The sequence below is a fragment of the Pongo pygmaeus genome, chromosome 7 (assembly GCF_028885625.2).
Source record: "Pongo pygmaeus isolate AG05252 chromosome 7, NHGRI_mPonPyg2-v2.0_pri, whole genome shotgun sequence".
In the NCBI taxonomy this organism is placed as follows: Eukaryota; Metazoa; Chordata; class Mammalia; order Primates; family Hominidae; genus Pongo; species Pongo pygmaeus.
The window spans coordinates 17,979,423-18,003,669 of NC_072380.2; the positions used below are offsets into that span (position 1 = coordinate 17,979,423).

General features: G+C 34.7%; 1 protein-coding gene across 50 annotated transcripts in view; it reads left to right on the forward strand.

Annotated features, from left to right (window-relative positions):
* The window catches only part of PCM1 (pericentriolar material 1), a 105,847-nt gene that overhangs the window by 9,899 nt on the left and 71,701 nt on the right, over nucleotides 1–24,247 (forward strand). For 19 of the 50 annotated variants that reach the window (XM_054498458.2, XM_054498484.2, XM_054498460.2 and 16 more), the window contains 9 exons: nucleotides 3,912–4,064; nucleotides 4,794–4,911; nucleotides 6,341–6,586; nucleotides 7,949–8,218; nucleotides 8,913–9,083; nucleotides 9,269–9,385; nucleotides 16,387–16,564; nucleotides 19,790–19,899; nucleotides 22,131–22,347. In XM_054498458.2, coding sequence (XP_054354433.2) covers nucleotides 4,816–4,911; nucleotides 6,341–6,586; nucleotides 7,949–8,218; nucleotides 8,913–9,083; nucleotides 9,269–9,385; nucleotides 16,387–16,564; nucleotides 19,790–19,899; nucleotides 22,131–22,347 — 1,405 coding nt within the window. In that variant the 5' untranslated portion in view covers nucleotides 3,912–4,064; nucleotides 4,794–4,815. Of the gene's footprint in view, nucleotides 1–3,911; nucleotides 4,065–4,793; nucleotides 4,912–6,340; nucleotides 6,587–7,948; nucleotides 8,219–8,912; nucleotides 9,084–9,268; nucleotides 9,386–10,861; nucleotides 11,051–16,386; nucleotides 16,565–19,789; nucleotides 19,900–22,130; nucleotides 22,348–24,247 lie in introns of all 50 variants that reach the window. The other 31 variants (XM_054498470.2, XM_054498475.2, XM_054498478.2 and 28 more) reach the window with 5 other exon arrangements.

Genomic DNA, 24,247 nt, shown 5'->3' on the forward strand with positions numbered 1-24,247 from the left:
GGAGGCGGAGCTTGTAGTGAGCCCAGATGGCGCCACTGCACTCCAGCCTGGGTGACAGAGCAAGACACTGTCTCAAAAAAAAAAAAAGAATTCATCCATATGCAATTATTTCTTTAGCTTCATACTAATGGTTTTACTTTTTAAAGGCGTACTAATACTGTGCCTTTTAAACACATTTGGTGTCATCATTATTAAGTTATGAAGTATTCTACCCCCTATGGCAATCACAGTGTAACAGTGCATGAAATTGTTCATTTTACCAACCTAATAGATTAGACTTTAGTAAATTTTCTTTTAAAAAATACTGGAAAAAAAATCATCTGTTTTTCCCAAACTAATTAGAGTGTACAGTTTTAAAATTGTTTTAGAAACTTAGTAGTGTTCAAAGTCGTTAGCCAGAAATAGGTCTTTGGAACAAGCTCTGCATTTTAGGGGGAATTGATTCTAATAGGAAAATAGAATGTGTAAAACATTCTTTCTCCAGATATATTCTTTTTTTTTGAGATGGTGTCTTGCTCTTGCCCAGGCTGGAGTGCAGTGGCGTGATCTCAGCACACTGCAAACTCTGCCTCCCGGGTTCAATTGATTCTTCTGCCTCAGCCTCCTGAGTAGCTAGGACTACAGGCGTGTGCCACCATGCCTGGCTAGTTTTTGTATTTTTAGTAGAGATAGGATTTCGTTATGTTGGCCAGGCTGGTCGTGAATTCCTGACCTTGTGATAACGCCGACCTTGGCCCAGATATATTCTTAATACATTTATCTTACTTTACTATTACTTCATTATTCTATTGATAGAAAGTATAGCTAACATACTCCTTTAAGATAAAAATGATATGTAATAATTTTGACTTAAATATCTTAATTTTCCCTTCCAATGTACGTTTCAAAACAATTGCTTTTAGTACTTTTAAATATGGCATCACTTCTGTTGCATGCCTGCTTTATTCTTCAGTATTACAAATTATGTCAGTGTATGTAGAAAACAGTAGTTGCAAAATGTTTTATTTAAATGAGTCTTTTTGATTCACTGGATATACTTCTATGGGTATTTTTTTTAAAGTTTTAAAATATATTTCTAGTATAAATAATTATGTAAACTATTCCTGAAAATATGAGACAGGAAAAAAAGAAGAAAAATCACCAGTGCCTACCCTGTAACCAATAATTGCTTTTGTGAAAGCACTTTAATAAAGTTTCTTAGCTTTTGTTTAAAAAAATTTATATATAATTTTTCATACTGCTTTTTTACTTTTTTATATTACTTTTTCCATGATACAACGACAGGTTGTATTGTCCAGGCTTCACAATTACATATTTTGAAGGGTACTTAGTATTCTCCCCAGCAGGTGTAGTACAGTTTGCCTAATAGCATTGATTTTGTCATTTGACATTTAGTGTTTTTTAATTTGTCACAATTATAGCGTAATAAACAACTTCATTATAGTTCTTTCCACCATATTTAAGGTGGTTTTCTTAGATTGCATCTGGAGAGGTAGAATTACTGCGTCAGAAATTCAGTTTTAGTTCTTGATACAGTATTGCCAAAATGCTTTCCAGAAATGTTATATGGTTTATATTCTCAATATAGTGTCTGAGAATTCCATTTTCCTTTTACTGTCATCAGGATTAGATAATATGTAATTTATATGAAACTTAGCAGATTTAATAGTTTCTTATTTTAATTTGCAGTTGGACTTTATATATTCGTATTATTTTATGTTTTTTTTTGCAAACTACTTGTTTTGCTTATATTTCTCCAGTTTTATTTTTTTAAAACAAATTCTCTGTATAACAAAGGTATTAACTATACTTAGTATTTCTTTGAGATTTTTTTTTCTCCCAAGCTCTGATTTGCTATTCTCAGCACACTTAGGAATTTACTTTTATGTGAATAAAATCTGTTGAACTTTTTATTTTTTATTTCTTTGTGTTCTAAATTTAGTAAGTTCTCTGTTTTTAAAAACCATTCAATTTTCTTGTCTTTTAAAAATCTTAATTGATGTTTAAAATTCTGTTTTAATCTTTGACTATTTTGATAGTATGATATAAGGCAGCCTTTCTCAGTTGGGAGAGAATTAAGCTCCAGTACCCTAAGGCATCTGTTGTTTACTGTGAATTAACTTTTTTTCTGTGTGTCTGTGATGGATGGTACTGGATATGTACCATCCTTGGGAGAATTGAGAAAGTAGTGACTCAAACCATTTTTTCTCTCTTCTGTGACTGAGGTGAAGAATACCACTTAAGAAAGACTGTTAAAGCTCTAAATGTATCTTTTTCAAATCTGTTAGCAAATTGTTGTATCAATTGCTCACTCCTACATCATAGAATTGTTGTGAGGCTTAAGTGACATAATGGACATAAAATATTTTAGCATGGTGTTTGGCATATAGTAAGCAAAATAAAATATGTTAGCTGTTACTAATTTTTCTGATTACATGTATTTGAGGATTTTTGTTCCTGAGCTAGTACTAATTTAACCATATAGACAGCATTGTTGAAACCATACAGACAGCTAACTTGGATTAGCGTTCTAACCTCCTGACCTCTGTTGATATTCTTGCTTTTATTTTACAGATGGTAACTTTTTTTTCTGAAATGTTTATTCTTCCAGATAAATTTTAGAATTATTTTGTCAAGTTCTAAGGAGAATCCCAGTGGGATCTTAATTGGAATTACGTTAAGCCAATATACATTTAGAAAAAGTGGTTGGTTGTAGTATTTAGTTTCCCATCATGGAAGATAGTTTTTTTACTTATTCACGTTTTTTCTCCCATATTGTTTTACAGAGTTTAATAGTGCTTCTTGACATGGAGCCAAATTATTATTCCTAGATATTTTATATATTTGTCACTATTATAAGTAGCATCGTTTTTCCCCATTATGTTTTCTAAGTGGTATTGGTGTTATTTTGACGTTCTCTAGATTTTTAAAAAATACATACTCTAAGAATACCACCTTTTCTCTTTTCAATGTTAATATTTCTGTTTCATATTTGTCTGCTTGATAGAATTTCTGAAAGAATGCCAAGTAACTGATATGTAGCATTCTTATTTTGGTCTTTATTGGAGATGTCCTTCATGTCTTATTTTAAGCATAATGTTGACTATTTGTTCATACTTATTTTCAACTCTTTAGAGAATTATTAAAGTAATATATGCTCATTAAAAAAACAGAGTAAAATATAACAGGAAGGGTCACTGTGTTTGTGATTTTTAAGATTTTTTAAATTAATACTTTGTTGAATTTTATCATTTTTATTTTGAGATCAAATTTAATTTGCTATATAATTTGTTAATGTAATATGTTATTCTAATAGATATTCTAGCATCAAAACATCTGTGGGACAAATTCTACTTTCTCAGAGCTGATAATCCTTTTGATATTTTTTGTGTAGTGAATGGGATGAGTTAGGATCTTAGAATTAAAGCAACTTGGATTTTTATCATTATTACTGTTTATTTAATTTTTAATCTTTTTTTTTTTTTTGAGATGGTTTTTCGCTGGTCGCCCAGGCTGGAGTGCAGTGGTGCAATCTCGGCTCACTGCAACCTTGGCTTCCTCTGTTGAAGCCATTCTCTTGCCTCAGCCTCCCGAGTAGCTGGTATTACAGGCACCTGCCACCATACCCAGCTAATTTTGTATTTTTAGTAGAGATGGGGTTTTACCATGTTGGCCAGGCTGGTCTAGAACTCCTGATCTCAAGTGATCTGCTCACCTCAGCCTCTCAAAGTGCTGGGATTACAGGCATGAGCCACTGCACCCAACCTATTAATATTTTTTTATTGCCATTTTTAGCTGAATGACCTTGGCCAGACTGTCTCTTTTGAATGTCAGTGCTTTTGTGTGTAGTTTAATGACTTTTCATGTCCCTTGAATTTTAAATAAAATTATCTCAACCTCTTCTCTTTCAGCTAGCACCCTTTGAACCTGTACAATTCCACAGCTAGTGGAAATCCAAAGTCTTCCACAAGATTTTGCAGAAATCTTATTTTCTGATGATCATCTCTGCCTTTGAACCTCTACTTCCACCATTGCTGCTGCTTTTTCTCATCTGTTTGACCCAGGTATGAAATTCAATCCCTTTCTTGATTTTCACATGTACAAGCAAAAACCCCATTTTTATGTGGAGGATTAGAGTTTGGTAGTCTTTACCAAGATTTAGAGAAAGCACTAATACAAATTAAACTAGGGTAGTAAGCATCACTATTCTTAAAATGTCTTCTAGCCACTGCACTTTTGGATTTTTTGGCCCTAGTCCTGCTTCTCTTTCCCCACCTTCTTATCATCTTGCTATTTTACCTCCCTATTAAAACCAAAATTTTCTTCTTGTTTCTTGCAGAGCAGTTCTCCCCTCTTTGAATCTTTGGCATACACCTAATGCCTGTGTTTTCAGGGTATCATCTTCATCCCAAGTCCATTGTCAGAACAAAGATACTTTCTTTCCTGAGAGAAGTTCTGGGTCTAGCTTTTTATGATATTTTTCCTACTTTATTGTTCTACCTTTTGGAACTGTGTTGAATTAAGTAAGTAATCTTCAAGCATGCAGACTAGCGCGCATAAGGTATATTCAGGGTTTTCCTTTCCTTCTCTCTCATTCCAACTACCTAACTCATTTTAATCATAATATGCCTGTCACAGCTAAATCAATTTGTCTGTGATGTGGTTGACAGTGCCTCGTTTTAGTTCATAAAAATCAGTGCTTCAAAGATTGTATTGCTAAACTTCATGGAATGATTTAAAAATTGAATTTGTTTTTATGTGTTATAAAGCTCAGTTCTTAACTTGTTTCGCAGAGAGTTAATTGTTAAATCCAGTATGGCCACAGGAGGAGGTCCCTTTGAAGATGGCATGAATGATCAGGATTTACCAAACTGGAGTAATGAGAATGTTGATGACAGGCTCAACAATATGGTATGATACCTTACTCTTCATGGTGTGTCATTGGCTATTAATGTTAAAATGCAGTTTTCCCCCTGACCAGATTTAACTCACTGATGCTCTTTGTAAACACTTGCTGGCCAAGATATTAAGGGACCCTGGGCCGTTTATTATATTAATTGAAGACACAGAAATCAAATTGAGTTAGCTTTTAAGCCCCAAAGCAGATTTACTGTTGTATAAAGATGTAAAAGTGTTTTTTTAATGGAAACCATGTTTAAGACATGCAGCTGGGTTTTAGGAAGGGACTGGGAGAAGGAATTGGGAAATTATCAAGAATTACGTTTTCACCACCCTAACTCTGCTTCTGAGTGCATCTGCCTAACACAACTTTCTCTTTACAGACCAGTTTTCTCTCCTCTGGTCCATATGATGTACTGTGGCTGTCCCATTGTTCTAAGGTTTTTAGTTATAGGTGCGGTTATGTACTGACTATTTACCTCTTAGTTCCAATTTGAAATTTTATAGTATGATTATCCTAATTTGGATTAGATATGTGTTTCTTTTTTCAGTCTTCTGTGGCGAGGGTGGGGTGAGGTAAGTAGTGTGACAGGTTGGCAGGAATATTCACTCATAGATTGGGTGGAAGGACAGTTCATAAAGAAGGGGGTTTTGTTAAAATAAGGAAAATATCCCAAGCGGTTTACTATACTAGTAACTAAAAGAATTTTCCAGTTGGATAAAGTGAGAATTTACAGACCTTTTTGTTGAGTGAATTAGGTTATGTGGGTATAACTAAGTAAATAAAAATGTTTTCTAGTTAAAACTATAAGCACTTTTTGTAATTCCATATTAGCTATTATCATGTACATTTTTACCTATAAAAATAATAGCTGTATTTATTGCTTACTAAATGCTAGGTACTAATTATTTTTAATCCTGTTTTGAAGGTGACACTATTTTGGAGATTAGGAAACTGAAACTATAGGAAGTAAAATAAATAGTCTAGGGTCACACAGTGGATTGTTTTTTCAGAAAACAGTAATTAGTTTTAGAACCTAGGTTGATTTGATTTCAGATCTCTTTTTGATACATACTGACTTTATAGGAGGTCAGTAAAGGTATCCGTAATTTACTTCACTATTTATAATAGAAAATCACAACGTAAAAAAATCCTCTTGGAAATATTCAGATTGATTTTAGGGTTGGCATTTGAGGATTTGTATTAGTGATCTTGATAAGAAAATAATCTATTTTCAGAAGGATGGGCTATAAAATTAGGGTAGATGTAATGAGGGGAAAATGGGTTAATAGAAGTAAATATTTGTCTCTAGGAGTATAGGTCTGTCAAAAATGTTTTGTCTTTTTTAATTTTAAAACTGACCAAAACTTTTTAATTTTACCAAACTATTTTCCTGGTTTGATAGAGGCCATGTTAATTTTTGCTTTTACTTTCTTAAAGGATTGGGGTGCCCAACAGAAGAAAGCAAATAGATCATCAGAAAAGAATAAGAAAAAGTTTAGTGTAGAAAGTGATAAAAGAGTAACTAATGATATTTCTCCGGAGTCGTCACCAGGAGTTGGAAGGCGAAGAACAAAGACTCCACATACGTTTCCACACAGTAGGTACATGAGTCAGATGTCTGTCCCAGAGCAGGCAGAATTAGAGAAACTGAAACAGCGGATAAACTTCAGTGATTTAGATCAGGTTTGTGAATTATTTTTCAAAATCAAGTTATTACTGTGAGAAATACTTGAAATGGATTAAATAATTTGTCTTAGGAATAAAAAATTGAGCTGTTTATGTAATTTTTAAAAAAAGTTTCAGTGCCTATGGAAAGAATTTTAATTACTGGGGGTGGTCCTGTGTTCTTTAGAGGGATATGAAGTCTCATTTCTAAACTTGCTAAAGACATGCATTTCCGGACTTTATACTATGTTATATAACTAACTCAAGTGATTTTACTATAAAACTAAATTTTGCATTTTGGTAACTGAATAAAATTGGTATTAAGTAATGGAAAGTTCCAGTTTAGTATATATATCATTGGCTAAGTGTGGGATGTGCTGGGTTACCTCAAGTTTAGAATGAAACTATTTTCTATTTATAATCACCAAAATAAAGTTTAGATTTAAAAGCAAGTAGAAATGATAATAAATTCTTGACAAATATTTTACTGTTAGATCTATATGTCATAGAGACACACACATTTCCAAAAATGTAGAAAGGTAGATTCAAGTCTGATAATGATGTTGGTAGTGATCATGTATCATTTATTTATATCTGTTTATCAATTATTGAACACTTAACTGTATGTCAGGCACTGAGCTGAATACTTTTTCAGACAGTTCTTCATATAGACACAACTTTAATTACATTGATTCATTGGATCCAAAGCCTATAAAAATACTATAAGCAAGTAATAAAAAGCAATATGAGTTAAAGTGTGATCCATGGTCCTAGGACACGTTGAGCATCCCTAATATGAAAATCTGAAATTCTCCAAAATCCAAAACTTTTTAAGTGCCAACATGAGTGGAAAATTTAACACCTGACCTTGTGTGATGGTCTACAGTGAAAACACAGTCAAAACTTTGTTTCGTGCACAAAATTATTAAAAATATTGTATAAGATTACCTTCAGATTATGTGTATAAGGTGCACATGAAACATAAATGAATTTTATGTTTAGACTCAGGTCTCTTTCCTAGGATACATCTCATGTTTATGCATATATTCCAAAATTTGAAAAAAAGTGAAATTCCTAACAATTCTTGTCCGAAATATTTTGGATAAGGGGTACTCAAGCTGTATTTCATTTAGACTAATCTTGTTCATATTCGTCGGTTGAGTTGTCTCAGCAAAGTGAAGTCTAGAAAATGCTAATCAAATTTTCATATTGTAGTGAAAGACTGTTACAGAGCCAAAGCTCTTTCAGGTCTTACCGCAAAGCTGTTTGTGTGCACCTTCTGAATCAATATCTGATGGCAAAACCAAGAACATTGGGGTTAAAACAAAATTTTGTCATAAGGTTAATGTTTGTGTGATTTGATTTCTTTTTCATATATAGAGAAGCATTGGAAGTGATTCCCAAGGTAGAGCAACAGCTGCTAACAACAAACGTCAGCTTAGTGAAAACCGAAAGCCCTTCAACTTTTTGCCTATGCAGATTAATACTAACAAGAGCAAAGATGCATCTACAAGTCCCCCAAACAGAGAAACGATTGGATCAGCACAGTGTAAAGAGTTGTTTGCTTCTGCTTTAAGTAATGACCTCTTGCAAAACTGTCAGGTGTCTGAAGAAGATGGGAGGGGAGAACCTGCAATGGAGAGCAGCCAGGTGATAACATTTGTTTCTTTTGCTCATTCTTTACACAAACCTCAAAATACGAACATTAAGATTTAGAAAATTAGGTTATGCACACAGGAATTTTAGTTAGGTGGAATTAAAGTGCTTCATTGATCCCCTTCGTTAATCTGCCAGATTTACTTAAAATAGAGTAAATTTCTGTTTATCCAAAAATATTTTAGAAATGGCATATTCAGGTTAATTAAAGGCTTCTGTTTATTTACAAAATAGCATATTGCCAGTTTTTAGTAAAGGGGGATTGGAAGCAAAGTGATTAATAGATTTTTGTAGGAATTTTTTAAAATGGCAAATATTCTTTTGAAAAGTAGTTGTAAAACTATAATATATTTAATTAATTTATAACATTATGTAGACGTTAGGAAAATTTATATAAAAAATAGTATTCAGTAGTAGAAGTAAAATTTTTCAGATACTGTAGATTAAAATTTTGAAATATATTTTTGAATTGACAGTGATTGGAGTTCTAAGTATTACCAATTATGTTTTGATTAAAATCTAAGCTGGATTCAGATTTTTTGCATATGTTAATTCACACAATAATCCAAGTGTTTTTGGTTATCTTCGAAATAAAAATTTGTAAAACTGTTGCTATTGAACTAATTATCCTCAGTTTTATATATTGTGTACTTTCATGCTTTTTTTTAAAAAAATATTTCCCCTGCAGATTGTAAGCAGGCTTGTTCAAATTCGCGATTATATTACTAAAGCTAGTTCCATGCGGGAAGATCTTGTAGAGAAAAATGAGAGATCTGCTAATGTTGAGCGCCTTACTCATCTAATAGATCACCTTAAAGAACAAGAGAAGTCATATATGAAATTTCTTAAAAAAATTCTTGTAAGTATTAGACTTTTTAAATAACATATTGAGTTATTTTTGTAGTATCTCAGTGTATATTTACTGGTGACATTCTGATGCCACCCCAGAGGAGTTAACATATTTTCAAAAAATCATGCCATCCATTATAACAATTTATTGCCCATTTTAATAGTTGTATGATTTATACCACTAAAATATTTCAGGCTAGAGAAAATGAGGAGGAGGATGTTCGGACTATAGATTCAGCTGTGGGATCTGGTTCTGTAGCTGAGAGCACATCGCTAAACATAGATGTGCAGTCTGAGGCTTCAGATACCACGGTAAGCGGCTTTTTGGTAATTAAAGTGCTGGAAATGAAGGTTTAAATTTTTCTCCCAGTTTTCAAGATGTTATTTTATAGGCGTTCCTTAATGAAAAGTGTATTCCAGGGAAGAACCCCTCAAATTGTTAATGCTGTATGTATTCTTCTGTATTTAAACACGGAAGTTAAGTTTTATTAACGCTAAAAATAGTTTTAATGGTTGATTTGAAAATGTAATTTTTGATGTTCAGTTTATAGAAACATTGTTTTTGTAGTTTGTTTTGTTAAGCAAAGCTTCACTAATTTTAAGAAGCATCGAGCAAGTTAAAATTGATGGTGGAATTAACGGCAATAGGCAACATTAGTGATTACCTAGCATGTAGTCTTTTGGAAATAACCAAGTTCGTTTGTCACTGAGGACACCTTAAGGGTATTAGAATTTTTCATTTCTTGGGCTCTATCCTAGTACTGGAGCAAAACCAGATGACTGAAAAATCGAGAGAAAGACTAGTAAATGGGACGGGATAGCATTTACATTGTGATTTATTCACAATGAGAAAAATGCTGTAATTGCTGACTTGGCAAAATGAAATTTGTTGAAGTACTGTTTTTCTGAAAAATAGTAATTTACAAAACTTTGAGGAAAGATTTCTAAAACTTAGTGTGGTTCAGTGCTAGGGTGTTTTTAGGCGTTTTAAACAGGTGTGCCTATAACCGTGCATTATTAAACTTTTAACACCTATTACAGACTAGTAAAGCTTTTGTTTTAAGAGGATAAGCGTGTATCTCTTCGGGTTTTGAGGTGTTCAAAATGCCATTCAGCATTAGGAATTTGAAGGTTCGTTTCCTATTAGTATTGACCTGCGTAATTCTTACCTGCCTCCTTTCTCTTCCCGGGCCTTCCTAATTTGAAGAGGTGATTTGGATTTCTTTTCTCTACATTATTTTCAACAGGAGATGCTTAGAGAGCCTGATCCAAACAGTTGTTGAAGAACGGATTTTACTGTGGGGAAATTCTTTTTCTATTTACAGTGGTGCTAGGCATAATTTCTTCCTTAGGTTCCAGCAGAAATGGAAGGGTTAGGACAATGTGGGTAAAGGAATTCTGTTGGGGAGGAGTGGGAACTTGTATAGATTTATTGTAATTTATATAAAGTATTCATTGTGATGACAATTTCTTTCATAATATAAAATCATGGTATGAAAGTTGACTAATAACATGTAGCAGAATAAATGTTAAAAATGTGCTTTAACAATTGTGTGGTATGGAAATTCCCCAGGATGTGGTACTTGCTTAATTAAAGTAAGCAACAGTCTAGTCTACAGAAAACTTAAAAGACTAAGTTTACTGCTGCTTGGAGGGGGATGCGGATTGATTTTTTTTTTGTAAAAAAAAAAGGTGGACTGGTACTTTTTAAATTGTTTTACAAGGCTGGCTTATATGTTAAACAGGAGTTTGTGTTAAGAAATTAATATGCTACACTATTTAATAAAGGAGGAGGCATCTTTTAGTCTGAGAATTTGGCCGTGCATTGAAGACAAACTAGGGAATTCAGCTTCACAAGAACAGGTTTCAGACATTGACGTTACTACAAGTCCAAAAGGGAAAGGTGACAGACCTCAGAATGACAGGGAACTGAGGCCTAATAGGAAATATAGCCGAAAACGTGGATTTCCCTCAAAGGTATACTTTACAATATTAACTTGGGAAGTCTCTAAATGAGCACTTCTTTTGTTCATATTTCCTCTTCTTTATTTGCTTTTCTGTTGTTGCTATTACTCTTACATATTAATTGTTAATATAGTTGTCATACTGTAATTTGCTTTAGTAAAATTCTGACCCTTAGTGTTTTTCTTTCTACTTTCTTATATACCTCTCCATGGATTATATCTGACAGCTGTTTTTAATTTCCATTAACAAAGGTTTTGAAATATAATTTATTCCCTTTTTTATAAATTGCGAGTATAATTTATAACACGTTCTTAAACCTCGACCATCAGTCAGTTGCCCTTTGTTTCTGATATTTGTGTTTATAAATTTAGTTGGGGCCAGGCGTGGTAATCCTAGCACTTTGGGAGGCTGAGGTGGGTGGATCACCTGAAGTCAGGGATTTGGGACCAGCCTGGCCAACATGGCGAAACCCTGTCTCTACTAAAAATACAAAAATTAGCTGGGCATGTTGGTGCACGCCTGTAATCCCAGCTACTCAGGAGGCTGAGGCAGGAGAATCGCTTCAACCTAGGAGGTGGAGATTGCCGTGAGCCACTGCACTCCAGCATGGGTGACAGAGTGAGACTGCGTCTCAAAAAATAAATAAATAAAATAAAAATAAATAAATTTAGATGGTACTTTGTCAGATTTTTTGGTTTATATTTTTATTTTTGGAAACCCCTTTCATTTGCTTTTTTAGAAAAATTATCCAGTTGACTTGGTTGCCTCTGTTTTTGCTGGTTTTTTCTGCAGTGTTTAATTGGTTTTTAAATTTTCCATGATTTGTGTGATGGCATTCCAGATAGCGTTAAAGACAACTATTTGTAGTTCCACATAAAAGAGTTAGAATAGGCCGGGCACAGTGGCTCACGCTTGTAATCCCAGCACTTTGGGAGGCCAAGGCAGGCGGATCACGAGGTCAGGACATTGAGACCAGTCTGGCCAACTTAGTGAAACCCTGTCTTTACTAAAAATACACGAAAAATTAGCCGGGTGTGGTAGTATGCGCCTGTAATCTCAGCTACTCAGGAGGCTGAGGCAGGAGAATTGCGTGAACCCTGGAGGCGGAGGTTGCAGTGAGCCGAGATCCTGCCACTGTACTCCAGCTTGGGTGACAGAACGAGACTCTGTCTCAAAAAAAAAAGGAGTTTGAATAAAAATACCATTTATAAAAGTACACGTATCTGTTGGCAGGAGCAAAGTACTGTTTTAGTAATTGAGTATAGGTGAGACTAATTTCATATGTTTTATTACTGGTTTATTACCTAGGACTACACTTTCCCATTTTGTAGCTGTTTTATGGGGGTTTTTTTTGGTGTGTGTGGCTATTTACAAATGATAAAACTTCACCTCTAGATATTTTGGCAGTTTTTTTTTTGTTTATTTTTTCTGGTTCCTACAAGAATTTGAGAGCACAGTTTGAAATTACTTATGGGAATCTTACTATATCAAGTATCAAGTAAAATGTGCCCCAGTTCAACAGTAGAGTAAATAAAGTAGCTGATTATTTTAAAAACTAGTGGCGTTGGAGAAGAGCAAATAAACATGAAGCATAATAGGTAACCTTTGGAATTTTATTCTCTTTAATCCTTCTGAATAGTGACAAGCAAAATTTGAGAGTTAACAGTAAATACAGTATCTGCCAGTTCTTTTTTTCTTAAGGCATTACATATAATTTAAAAACTACTTTTCTGTTTTTAGGTTTCTTTGAATAATATCCTTATAAGTGATTATTATTCTTTTTTGAATTCTCTTCTTGGCGTTTATTTCATTTTGATTTTCTTGATTCTTAAGGCTGTCTCGTTGTTCTGTTAGTATTCTATTTGTAAAATCATTTTAATTTCTTCCGGGAAAAAAATCTTAATTCCCACCACCTGTGTTTATTTTTCTCTACTCTGCAGGAACTGTCATTCTTACCACCCCACCCCTGTTTCCTCCTTAGAATCTTTTCAAAATGTAGTATTCTGTTAGAATAGTGGAAAACACAGTTGAGGGTCTTACATGAGATTCAAGGTTGAAAGCAACCTTGAGACTTACGTATGATATGAAATGATTGATATTCTAGAGCTCCTACCAAGGGCACATTCCACTTTATGAAATATTTTAAGACACGATGACATCTTGCATAATTTTACAAAAGAAAGCCTTCTACCGGTAGCCATGCGTTCATTGTTTTCCTATACTCATGGCCCCCAACTTAATCTCACCTCTTAAAATTTATAAGCTTTCTTTGTACCTTGTACCTGTGTTTTGCCATTATTTTCATCATTGCTAGTTATTTCGTGTGAGCTTGCCCCGTCTTCTAAACCAGCTATGGTTCTTCAGACATGGTGTCTTATACTTCTGTATTTAGAACCCAGCAAATAGTTTGGAGCAGATAGTATGACATAAAGAAGACTAGAGCCTAAAAACCTGATTCCCTTTAACTGTGACACTGGATAAGTCACAGCTTTATCTTCTCTAGGCTTACAGTTCCTCACCCTTCACATGAAGAAATTGAAGTACATAATTATCTGAAGCTGTAAAAATACATTTGGATCCATTAATAATTACTAGGAGAACCTCAGTTGAGTAGAGGAAAGGAAGATTGAGGGTTCTGTGAAATTGGACTACTGCATATTTAAAACTCAGGGTTTGTTGCCTAAGTTATTTTTTTAATCTGTAAACTAAAAATGTAGTTGGTGAAAGTGACTTTTTCAAAAAAAGTTTAAAGAAAAATATGTGTTTGAAGAATTAATATACACCTAGCATCCTTTTTGGATTTCTATTCCAGGTGCCATCTTCCTGGTATGTTCTTACTCCTACCTAGATATTTTTATTTTCTCCTCTTCTGTATATTTCATCATAGGCTGTACTCCCATCTATTGGCTCGGTTTTTCTGAGCATCAGTCTGAAATGTTGTTTATATGAATGTGAAAGTTACTAAGTAGTAATATTTCACTAATTTTGAAAATTGTTGAGAATTCATTTTTGGATTAGTGAGAAATCTGAAGATAATTGTGTTTAATAGCTTAGAATTCTTTATGATTAGGTTATCACAGTTTTATGACTAATAAGGATTAAAGAACTTTTTAAAAAGTATGCTTTTTTCTCATTTGCATAATTTTTTTGTCCTATTTATAATTTATGCTTTGCTAGAGGAGTATTTGATCAACCTGGAGAGATTTTGTTTTACTCCTTCCATTGATATCTGTACCTATTTGATTTGGTTTTACATTTTACCGTTGACTTTGATGAAATCATTAGAAAATTATTTTTGCTGCATTCTGAGAGGGCTAGCTGTTGATAATTATCCCTACCCTTCACAGTTTTTTTTTTCCTGAAGATGTAAACTGTCTGGAAATAAGCCAGACTAGGATGAATTTCCACGGAAATGGATATAAATATTTACAAGGTAACTCCCCTTATATAGGATAGGAGAGAACTGAGTAAACAGTACTTAATTTGTTAAAAGTTTCAGTTTATTAGAGGTTCAAGACAACAGAAAAACCTCTAATAAATATTGGCTTACCAAGATCCAGGTAGGGTATTTGTTTCCCATGCTCATGAAGTCTAGAGATAGTCTAGGATAGAGGCACTGACTAGGCACCTCTGATGTTTACATGAAATAATCTAATTATAGCCATCTTCCTATTTGATCATACCTTTCTTCAATATTTAACTCTTTGCCATGTACTTATTTGTTTACTTATTAATTTTATGGATTTCCAAGTCACAGTGTAAAATATTACCACAGTTACTCATGCTTATTCACAATACTGATGAGTTCTACTTGGGGAGATAAAGAAATTTTTATATAGTATTGTAAAGGATGTCACCCAGAAGGGAGTTTCTCTTGAGCCCATCTGCATGCTTCATAATTTCTCTGGGAATCAAATGTGCATAGCAAATGTAGATCAGTGCATTTTTACTTTCAAAAGAAATCTTTGAACTTCTTTGCTCTCTTTATTTATTTAAAATTTACATAACCCAACAAAAATTTGTTAGCAGTACAAATTTAAAATTGACTAAGTGAAACAAAAGTGAAATATTTTATGTAAATATTAGGTAAAATCGTTCAACTTTTAAAATAAAAGACTTTTTAAAAGGTAAATCGGTGATGAAAAATACAATTATGGTAATACGTTTCGATGTATAATTTAGCTTGTAATATATTGTTTCCAGGTTGTATTTAAATTTGTCTCTGCTTTGCTTTTCGATTTTCTTGTTGGGTTACATTTTGAATAATTTTAAGATTAACACTTAAAATTTCATCATTTTTTGTAAGTGCCACTTATTTAATCCATCCCTCTACTTTTAGACTAGATGATGACCTCCTAGCATTTTCGGGGAATTTGGAAGTAGTTACTTCCATTTTATGTCATCAGACTCAGATGAATGAGCATAATTTAAGAGGAAAATAATGATGCCTTTGATACAGAATATAAAATTCGTTATTTTCTTAGATGTCTGATAATGTGATGTGATTAAATTAAAATCTTTTTACATAAGATTATCAAATAAAAAATGTATTTTTAAAATTTCAGTCCTTTGTTAGAAATAGTAGGTGTGCCTGCTTTCTAGGTTTTGTTGTTGTTTTTAAATATTACTTCTAGTCTTTTTTTTTTTTCTTTTTTCTTTTTTCTTTGAGATGGGGTCTCGCTCTGTCGCCCAGGCTGGAGTGCAGTGGCGCAGTCTCAGCTCACTGCAATCTCTACCTCCCGGGTTCAAGCGATTCTCTTGCCTCAGCCTCCTGAGTAGCTGGGATAACAGGTGCGCACCACCACACCCGGCTAATTTTTGTATTTTTAGTAGAGATGGGGTTTCATATGTTGGTCAGGCTGGTCTCAAACTCCTGACCTTGTGATCTGCCCGCCTCGACCTCCCAAAGTGCTGGGATTACAAGACTTCCAGGTCATTAACCCAGTATAATGTGCTCCTTTTCTGTAGGGGCCTAGATTCTTCAGTATGTGTGTATATGTGTGTGTCTGTGTGTCTGTGTGTCTGTCCGTCTCTCCGTCTCTCCCTCTCGGCCTTTTATTTTGTGTTTTGTATGTCTTTTTCTTTTCCTTTTGTTCATTCCTGTTCCTGCTAAGCCATTGATTGTATAGCTTTTTACTGTGAAATTACCTAACTCTTAAGTGGCAGGCTATATATATCTCTTTGTCATCATTCTATTCTTACTCTTTTTTCTTGATGTCTACTAAAACTATATTTAGGGTTGTATATTTAGTAATTTGTTATCAATGTGTATACTTTGCCATTGATAGTTGAAACAGCAACATGGATTTTAATAGTCAGATACACGTATTGTTGGTCTTATCTTCCAGGCCAGAGATCCTCAGCAGGAGCCTATGGAAGAGATAGAAAATTTGAAGAAACAACATGATTTATTAAAAAGAATGTTACAACAACAGGAGCAACTAAGAGCTCTACAGGGACGGCAGGCTGCGCTTCTAGCTCTGCAACATAAAGCAGAGCAAGCTATTGCAGTGATGGATGATTCTGGTATGTCACAGTCTGAGAATATTCTTTTTGTAAGGAAGACTCATACATAATTGTATTGCAGGGTGGATGCTGATTATTACATAATCATATCTTGATTGTTGTCTAGTTTAGAAAACTTCATATGAGGCTTATACTTTACTGTGCTTTTCTCTGGTTATGCAGAAAAGGTTGCAGGGACAACTCCTGGCCATCATACTATACCATGCAGACAGCCAGATCGCTCTCCTTTTCATCAGAGAGTACCCTTAAGAGGTAAAAGAGACAGGCTGTAGTTCCGTTTTTGTACCTCAGACTGATAAGGCTCGTGATGCGTTTATTTCCTTTTTTTCTATTTTATTCAGCTAGGATTGTCATTCTTTGCTTGCCTCCCAAGAAAGGGTTAAAACTTCAAGTGAGGCAGTGAGTAAATTTATAAAGTATCTTTAACCTTCAAGGTTAGTAGTAGCTGTTATTTTAATTAGGTATCCTTTTGTATATGCTAGCTTCTTAGAACTGTATTTGTAGTGTATACATTCTTCGTAGGACTCAGAAATTTTTTTCCTCCTTTCCTCATAGCCATGTGTGAATTAGATGAAAGTTGTGTTGAATTTCTTAGTATTGAGTCTAATTTTGTAAGTTTATCATCACCTTCAAACTTATTTTAGTTTTTTCGTTAAATTGAAAAAGAAGATGATTAGTTATTAAAACTCAACAAAACTAAGTTATGTTTTCTAGTAGTCTGTCCCCCACCATCCGCTTTTAATAATAATTTCTCTTCTTTGAGTGCTCTGTTTTTGCGAGTGAGTTAGGTTCTCACTGAGGCTACCCTGTTATGAATCAGTTTATTCTGCTGTCCAAACCTAGCCTACTGGCTCACCTGTCTAATCCCTGTTATACCTAATTTAAGTTTGCATTTTCACAAGGAACGTTATGACTTTCAAATAACTTAACTCTTTTTTTTTTTTGGAGACAGAGTCTTGCTCTGTTGCCCAGGCTGGAGTGTAATGGCATGATCTCGGCTCACTGCAACCTCTGCCTCCCAGATTCAAGCGATTCTCCTGCCTCAGCCTCCTGAGTAGCTGGGATTATAGGCGCGCACCACCTCGCCTGGCTAATTTTTGTATTTTTAGTAGAGTCGGGGTTTCACCATATTGGTTAGGCTGGTCTTGAACTCCTGACCTTGTGATCTGCCCGCCTAGGCCTCCCAAAGTGCTGGGATTACAGGCGTGAGCTGCTGTGCCTGGTCAATAACTTACTCTTTTGTAATAATGATATAGCTGTATATAGTACTGTATATAGTAATGATTACAAAGATTTTTGTCCCCATTTCTCCATTGTAAAATTTAAAGTACCATTAGCTTTTATATTTAGGAAACAGATAATTTAGGAAAAGATAATGAAAATACTTTAACATAATGACTAATACTAGTTTGGTTAATGACTAACTTTTTAAATATTTTTCGAATTTGGAATATCAGATTTAAAAGCTTTCCTTTGATAGTTAATATTAATCTCTAAACTTGCATAATCTCCTTTGATCGTCAGAGGTTTCTAGGTTAGAGCTTTAATTCTTATTTCTGTTTTATAGAGAAGGAACTCTATAGAGTTTGTGACTTGCCTAGATTTATATAGAATTTTAGCAGAATTACATTTCTTGAATTCTAGGTCAGGCGTCTTGTTTCTTTTTCTGAATATGAACTTTTGAAAGTAAGCAGATAATTTCTTTTTAAAAAATACTATTATGAATCAGAGAATAGGAGTAGAATGCACGTGAATTTGAACTTCATACTATTTCAAGAAGAATTTTAGCTTAGTAATTTTAAAACAAATTTAGTCTTGTATTTATGAGATTTTGCAGGGGCATACTAATGAAAAGCTACAATTACAGTATTTAATCTGGTATATGAGACATTATCTTGGGATAATTATGTTACCTCAAAGAGTGTCCCTTTCACCATTTAACTAGCAAGTTACATATGTTATCAGTACTGTGATTTCTTTCTTCTGAGCATAGAGTTTTGACTAGATATATAGGATTCCATATAGCCTTGAAATTCTCAGTTCTCAGTGGAAAAAAGGTAGGGTTTTCCTTTAAAACAGAAGCAATTTATAACCAGTTGTCTTTTTTCTTTCATCTTTTTTTTTTTTTTTTTTGAGACAGGATCTTGCTCTGTCGCCCAGGCTGGAATACAGTGGCGTGATCTTGGCTCACTGCAGCCTCTGCCTCCCAGGTTCAAGCCATCCTTTCACTCAAGCCTCCCGAATAGCTAGGACTACAGGCCTGCTGTACCATGCCGGGCTAATTTTTGTAGTTTTGTAGAGATGGGATCTCACTGTGGTGCCCAGGCTGGTCTTGAACTCCTGCGCTCAAGTGATCTGCCCACCTTGGCCTTCCAAAGTGTTGGAATTACAGGTGTGAGACACTGTACCTGGCCACCAATGTCTGTTTTAGAGTTGGAGAGTTAGAAGTGAGGTTAAGGATGAAGTTACTTGTTAGTAGAACAGTAACTATTATGATAATTGTTGTCACAAAACTGCTTTATGAATATGGGGGCTTTTTTTTATATTAAGAAGATAAAAACCACAGTCTTTTAGTATGACTTGTATCACAAACAGCCACTTCAATAAATTATCCATTTTACTGCAGGGGTCAGCAAACTATGGTCAGCTGAGTTTGGCTCATTGCCTGAAATAAAGTTTTAGGGAACACAGCCATGCCCATTTGTTTACATTGTCTATGGTTGCTTTTACCCTGTAAAAGCAGAGTTGGGTGGTCGAGACAAAAACTGTATTTCCCACAAAGCTTAACATATTTACTGTTTGAACCTTTAAGCAAAGTTTGCCAGCCCCTCTACCAGAGAATTGATTCTATTCAAGAACGTGGAGATTGAAACCTGTCAGAATCAGCTGTGCTTTTTTACACTATCACTTTCCCTTTCACTCCCCACTGATCTTAGACCTGCTCCACTGGGTCACTACTATTAATTGGAATGTAATAGTAACCCTCCTTGTATGTTGGGACAGGAAAAGATGAACCACTTTACTAGAGTGTTGTGACCATCCCTTTATTTTTAAGTTAGATGGTAACTTCTAATAAAGTGATTGTTGGCAGATAGGTAGGATGGTTAACTAGTTACCTGTGTGAGCTTTTTAAATTCTTTTTTTAAATTTATTTTTAGCTTCTCAGAGATTAAAAAAGGTGTTTGATTTATTTATATTAATCAATAGTTATTAATTTCTTTCCAGTTGTTGCAGAAACTGCAGGTAGCTTATCTGGCGTCAGTATCACATCTGAACTAAATGAAGAATTGAATGACTTAATTCAGCGTTTTCATAATCAGCTTCGTGATTCTCAGGTAACCTAGATGTTTTAGTGTAGTTGAGTTTAAAAAATCACATTAATTAGAACAGTGATTCAGAAACTTCAGTGAGCATACATATCACCTGGCATGATTGTTGAGCAGTGTAGGTTTCTGATTGGTGGGGTCCCCCCCACCTCCAAAATTATGATTCATGGATTTGGGGTGGGCTTCTCCACGTCTCAGTCCAGTGCTGGTGGCCTGGGGACTATAATTTAAGAATCACTAAATTAGAGGAGAGTTTACTTTGAAGGAAGTGATTAATGAAGTTTTTCTTCGTATGCTACTGGATGACGTATTATTTTTTCCTCTAAAAGACTTAATGGTCACAACCAGTAAGACTTTGCTTTAAATCTGTGTCCTTCGACTAGATACATGGGATTCCATACAGCCTTGGAATTCTCATTTGAAGGAATATTTTACTAACAATTTTAAGAAAGTTCTTAATTTGAGAGTTAATAAGTATTGTAATTTGATGCACTTTGTAAGTGATATAAATGCAGGTTTTCAATACACGGGCCTTGGGTAAGAAAGGATGAATTAATGCCTCTCCATTGGAAGTGAATACGATTGAAGATGCAGTGTCTCTTGTCTTCTTGCTGACCAAGTGAAAATGAAAGAATATGGCCCAACCACTTTTGGAGAATTATATAGCAGTACCTAGTAAATTTCTTCTGGTAGACCTGGGGCCTACTTTAGAGAAACTCTCACATGGTCAGAAGGAGGTAGATGGAAGAATATTCATGGCAACTCTGTGTTAATAGCGAATAACCAGAAACAGCCCAAATGTCCATCAACAGAAATGGGCTAATGAATTCTTATATAGAGTGAAATTCTTTACAGCAGTTACAGTAAATAAGCCATTGCTAATGAATACAAAATTCAAGTTTAAGAAGGATCCCACTTACCTTATTTTTAAAAAAGTCTGCATTTTTAATGTATGTATACATAGGCATTAGAAAATAAAAACATGTAGAGAATGGTAGATACCTGATTCCAGGTTGGGGTTACCTTTGGAGTCGGTAATGACATTGGAAAGGGTACAAACAGAGCTTTAGTTAAATCTGTAATATTTTTCTTAAAATAATTGATGCAAATATGGGAAAATCTTAAAATTTGACAAAGCGTAATGGGAGGTATTCATTATATGATTTCCTAAGCCCTAGTGGATTATTGCAAAGCTTCATAATTAAAAAAAAGAAAATTTAAAAAAAAAAAGGTCGGGTGCGGTGGCTTATGCCTGTAATCCCAGCACTTTGGGAGGCCAAGGCGGGTGGATCACTTGAGGTCAGGTGTTTGAGACTAGCCTGGCCAACGTGGTGAAACCTCGTCTCAACTAAAAATGCAAAAATTAGCCAGGTGTGGGGGCATGCACCTGTAATCTCAGCTACTCGAGAGGCTGAGGCAGGAGAATCGCTTGAACCCAGGAGGCAGAGGTTTCAGTGAGTTGAGATCACGCCACTGCACTCTAGCCTGGGCCACAGAGTGAGACTCTGTCTCAAAAAATAAAAAAAATTAAAAAAAAGGAACATGAGAGAGAAGTGATGGGAAAAATTGATAGATTAAGAAGTTAAAGTTTACAGTGGTAGTTCTAGAAAGAAGGTAAGAGAGAGAATGAGATTTTTGAAGGTTTATTTTATATAACGTGGCATTGTTATTACTTTTGATTCAAGTAATGATGTCTAGTGAATCCAAGACCTCTGTGTGGTCATGTGTCTGTAAAACCATGTAGAGTCAGCTCTCGGTATCTGTGGGTTCCACATCCACGGATTCAACCAACCATGGATCAGCAATATTTTGGGGGGAAAAATAACAATTTTTAAAATGCAAATTTAAAAATATAACAACTATTTACATAGTGTTTATATTGTATTAGGTATTATAAGTAGTCTAGAGCTGATGTGAAGTATATAGGAGGATGTGTGTAGATTATGTGCAAATACTACACCATTTTATATAAGGGATTTGGGTATCTCTTGTTTTTGGTGTCCCCAGGGGTCCTTGAACCAATCCCTCACGGATACTGAGGGATGACTTCATATGTTAATAGTGGCATATCAGGAAACCGTATTTAATTTGGGAATAGTAAGGGTATATACTTACCTACCAGCACAACCTAGCAAATATTTATTTCTCTTTATAAAGAATATTTATGGATTTAAAAAATGAGAATGCATTTAATTGTGTTAGTCTTAATTCTTCTTTTTTTTTTAAATTTTTTTAATAAGGCTCCAGCTGTTCCAGACAATAGAAGACAGGCAGAAAGTCTTTCATTAACTAGGGAGGTTTCCCAGGGCAGGAATCCATCAGCTTCAGAACGTTTACCTGATGAGAAAGTCCAACTTTTTAGCAAAATGAGAGTGCTACAGGAAAAGAAACAAAAAATGGACAAATTGCTTGGAGAACTTCATACACTTCGAGATCAGCATCTTAACAATTCATCATGTGAGTAAATCTGGTTCAGCAGTATTGGGTATAAGACACACAAGTATATATACTGTCACATAATAAATTTAGTATTTGGTGAATGAACACATAGCTCCTCAAAAATATTTGTAGGGACTTAAGACTTGCATATGAAAAGTTTTTAAGTTACAAGCCAATATATACGAAAGCCAAATAGGTGATAAATCAGTTTTATAATTCAGAAAAGGGAAAGAATAAAGTTGGACCTTGAAAAATTAGTAGGATTTTAATAAGGGAAAGGTAGAAGAGAAGGCAACTGTTTGATACGTGGACATATTAATAGTATGTTTTTTAACATATTCAAAATTTTCCCTTAAAGAAAAGTTAATCCAGTTAGTACTTTGATTTAAATACCCAAGACTGTGAAACATAGAGAGTGTTTATTAAAAAAAAAAAAAAAAACTATGAAAAACTTTTATATATGGTTTAGTCTAGAGAGTCTAGAACTTCTAACTGCTGGACTTATATTCGTTTTTTAAAAATATATAAATAATCATCTCAAGCAGCTATAACTGCAGGAGTTATATTTTCTGCTCCACATGTATTTAACCTTCTTTGTCTAAATCAGATCTAGTCTTCAGTTCTATCCTAATACCTTTTCAAACATGGCCCCTATCTCTTATCCAAATAGTAATTAGAGGCTCAAGCATTAGAAATTGAAGTCAGTAGGGACAACTTCCAACTAGGCTTTAAACATTCTAGCTACTGTCTAATTAAAGAAAAGACGAGGGATTTAAAAACAACAAAACCATTGTCTCTGGAGCCTCTGGTCCTTATTCTCCACATATCTCCTTTTTCTTTTCCACCCGCAAGAGAACCTTAATATTCCTGTCCTAAAACATACTCCTTTCTTTTCTCTGACTTCTGCTGGTCTCTTTCTCCTGTAGAGTATAATCCCAGTTTTTATCCTTTACAAACACATGAACACAACTAAGAAAAACTTAACATGTGGGCCGGGCGTGGTGGCTCATGCCTGTAATCCCAGCACTTTGGGAGGCCGGGGCGGGTGGATCACCTGAGGTCGGGAGTTCGAGACCAGCCTGACCAACATGGAGAAACCCCATCTCTACTAAAAATACAAAATTAGCCGGGCATGGTGGCACATGCCTGTAATCCCAGCTACTCTGGAGGCTGGGGTAGGTGAATCGCTTGAATCTGGCGGAGGTTGTGGTGAGCCGAGATCGTGCCATTGCACTCCAGCCTGGGCAACAAAAGTGAAACTCCATCTCAAAAAAAAAAAAAAAAAAACTTGTGAAAGTTGCACTTAAGTCCTTGTGGTCAGTTTTGTATGCATAAAGTAGCGCTCCGTATACTGATGACTCTTAAAGCCTGTTTTTTTCCTCCCTGGGAAGCAGTGTGAGAGCAGCAGCAAAAGGTAGAATGGTCAAGGAATAGAATGAGGAAACTGCTGGAAGCCACCTACAGGAATTGTGGTACTAAAGTGAGCAACAAATAATGATGGCTCCTTTGAGAAAGATACTGGTAAATGACAGCACCTTTGAAATGCTAGGAGGTAGAGAAGTGCAAAGATTCTTAATCTTTAATTCCTCTTGAAAGCATGATTTATATTTGATAGTAAAAGAAGTTAAATAGAAAGTAATTAAATTTAGTTCAAGGACCATAGAGGATTAGCCATTATCTAAATAGCAGGTTTTTATTGCTGTTTAATATTTCATGGTTTGAGGTACCACAGTCACTGTAACACTTTTCTTTCTCTCTTGGAGCAAGAAAAGTTCCTTCTTGGTGTCCAGATGTAACTTCCCCCTGATCTGTGGGTGTGAAAAACTCATGAAGACCTAATCAGCTAGAGCTACCCTATAAAGATTACAGATTGAGTACTGCGCATGATTCATAGTGGCCCTGTTTAACTTAACCTAGA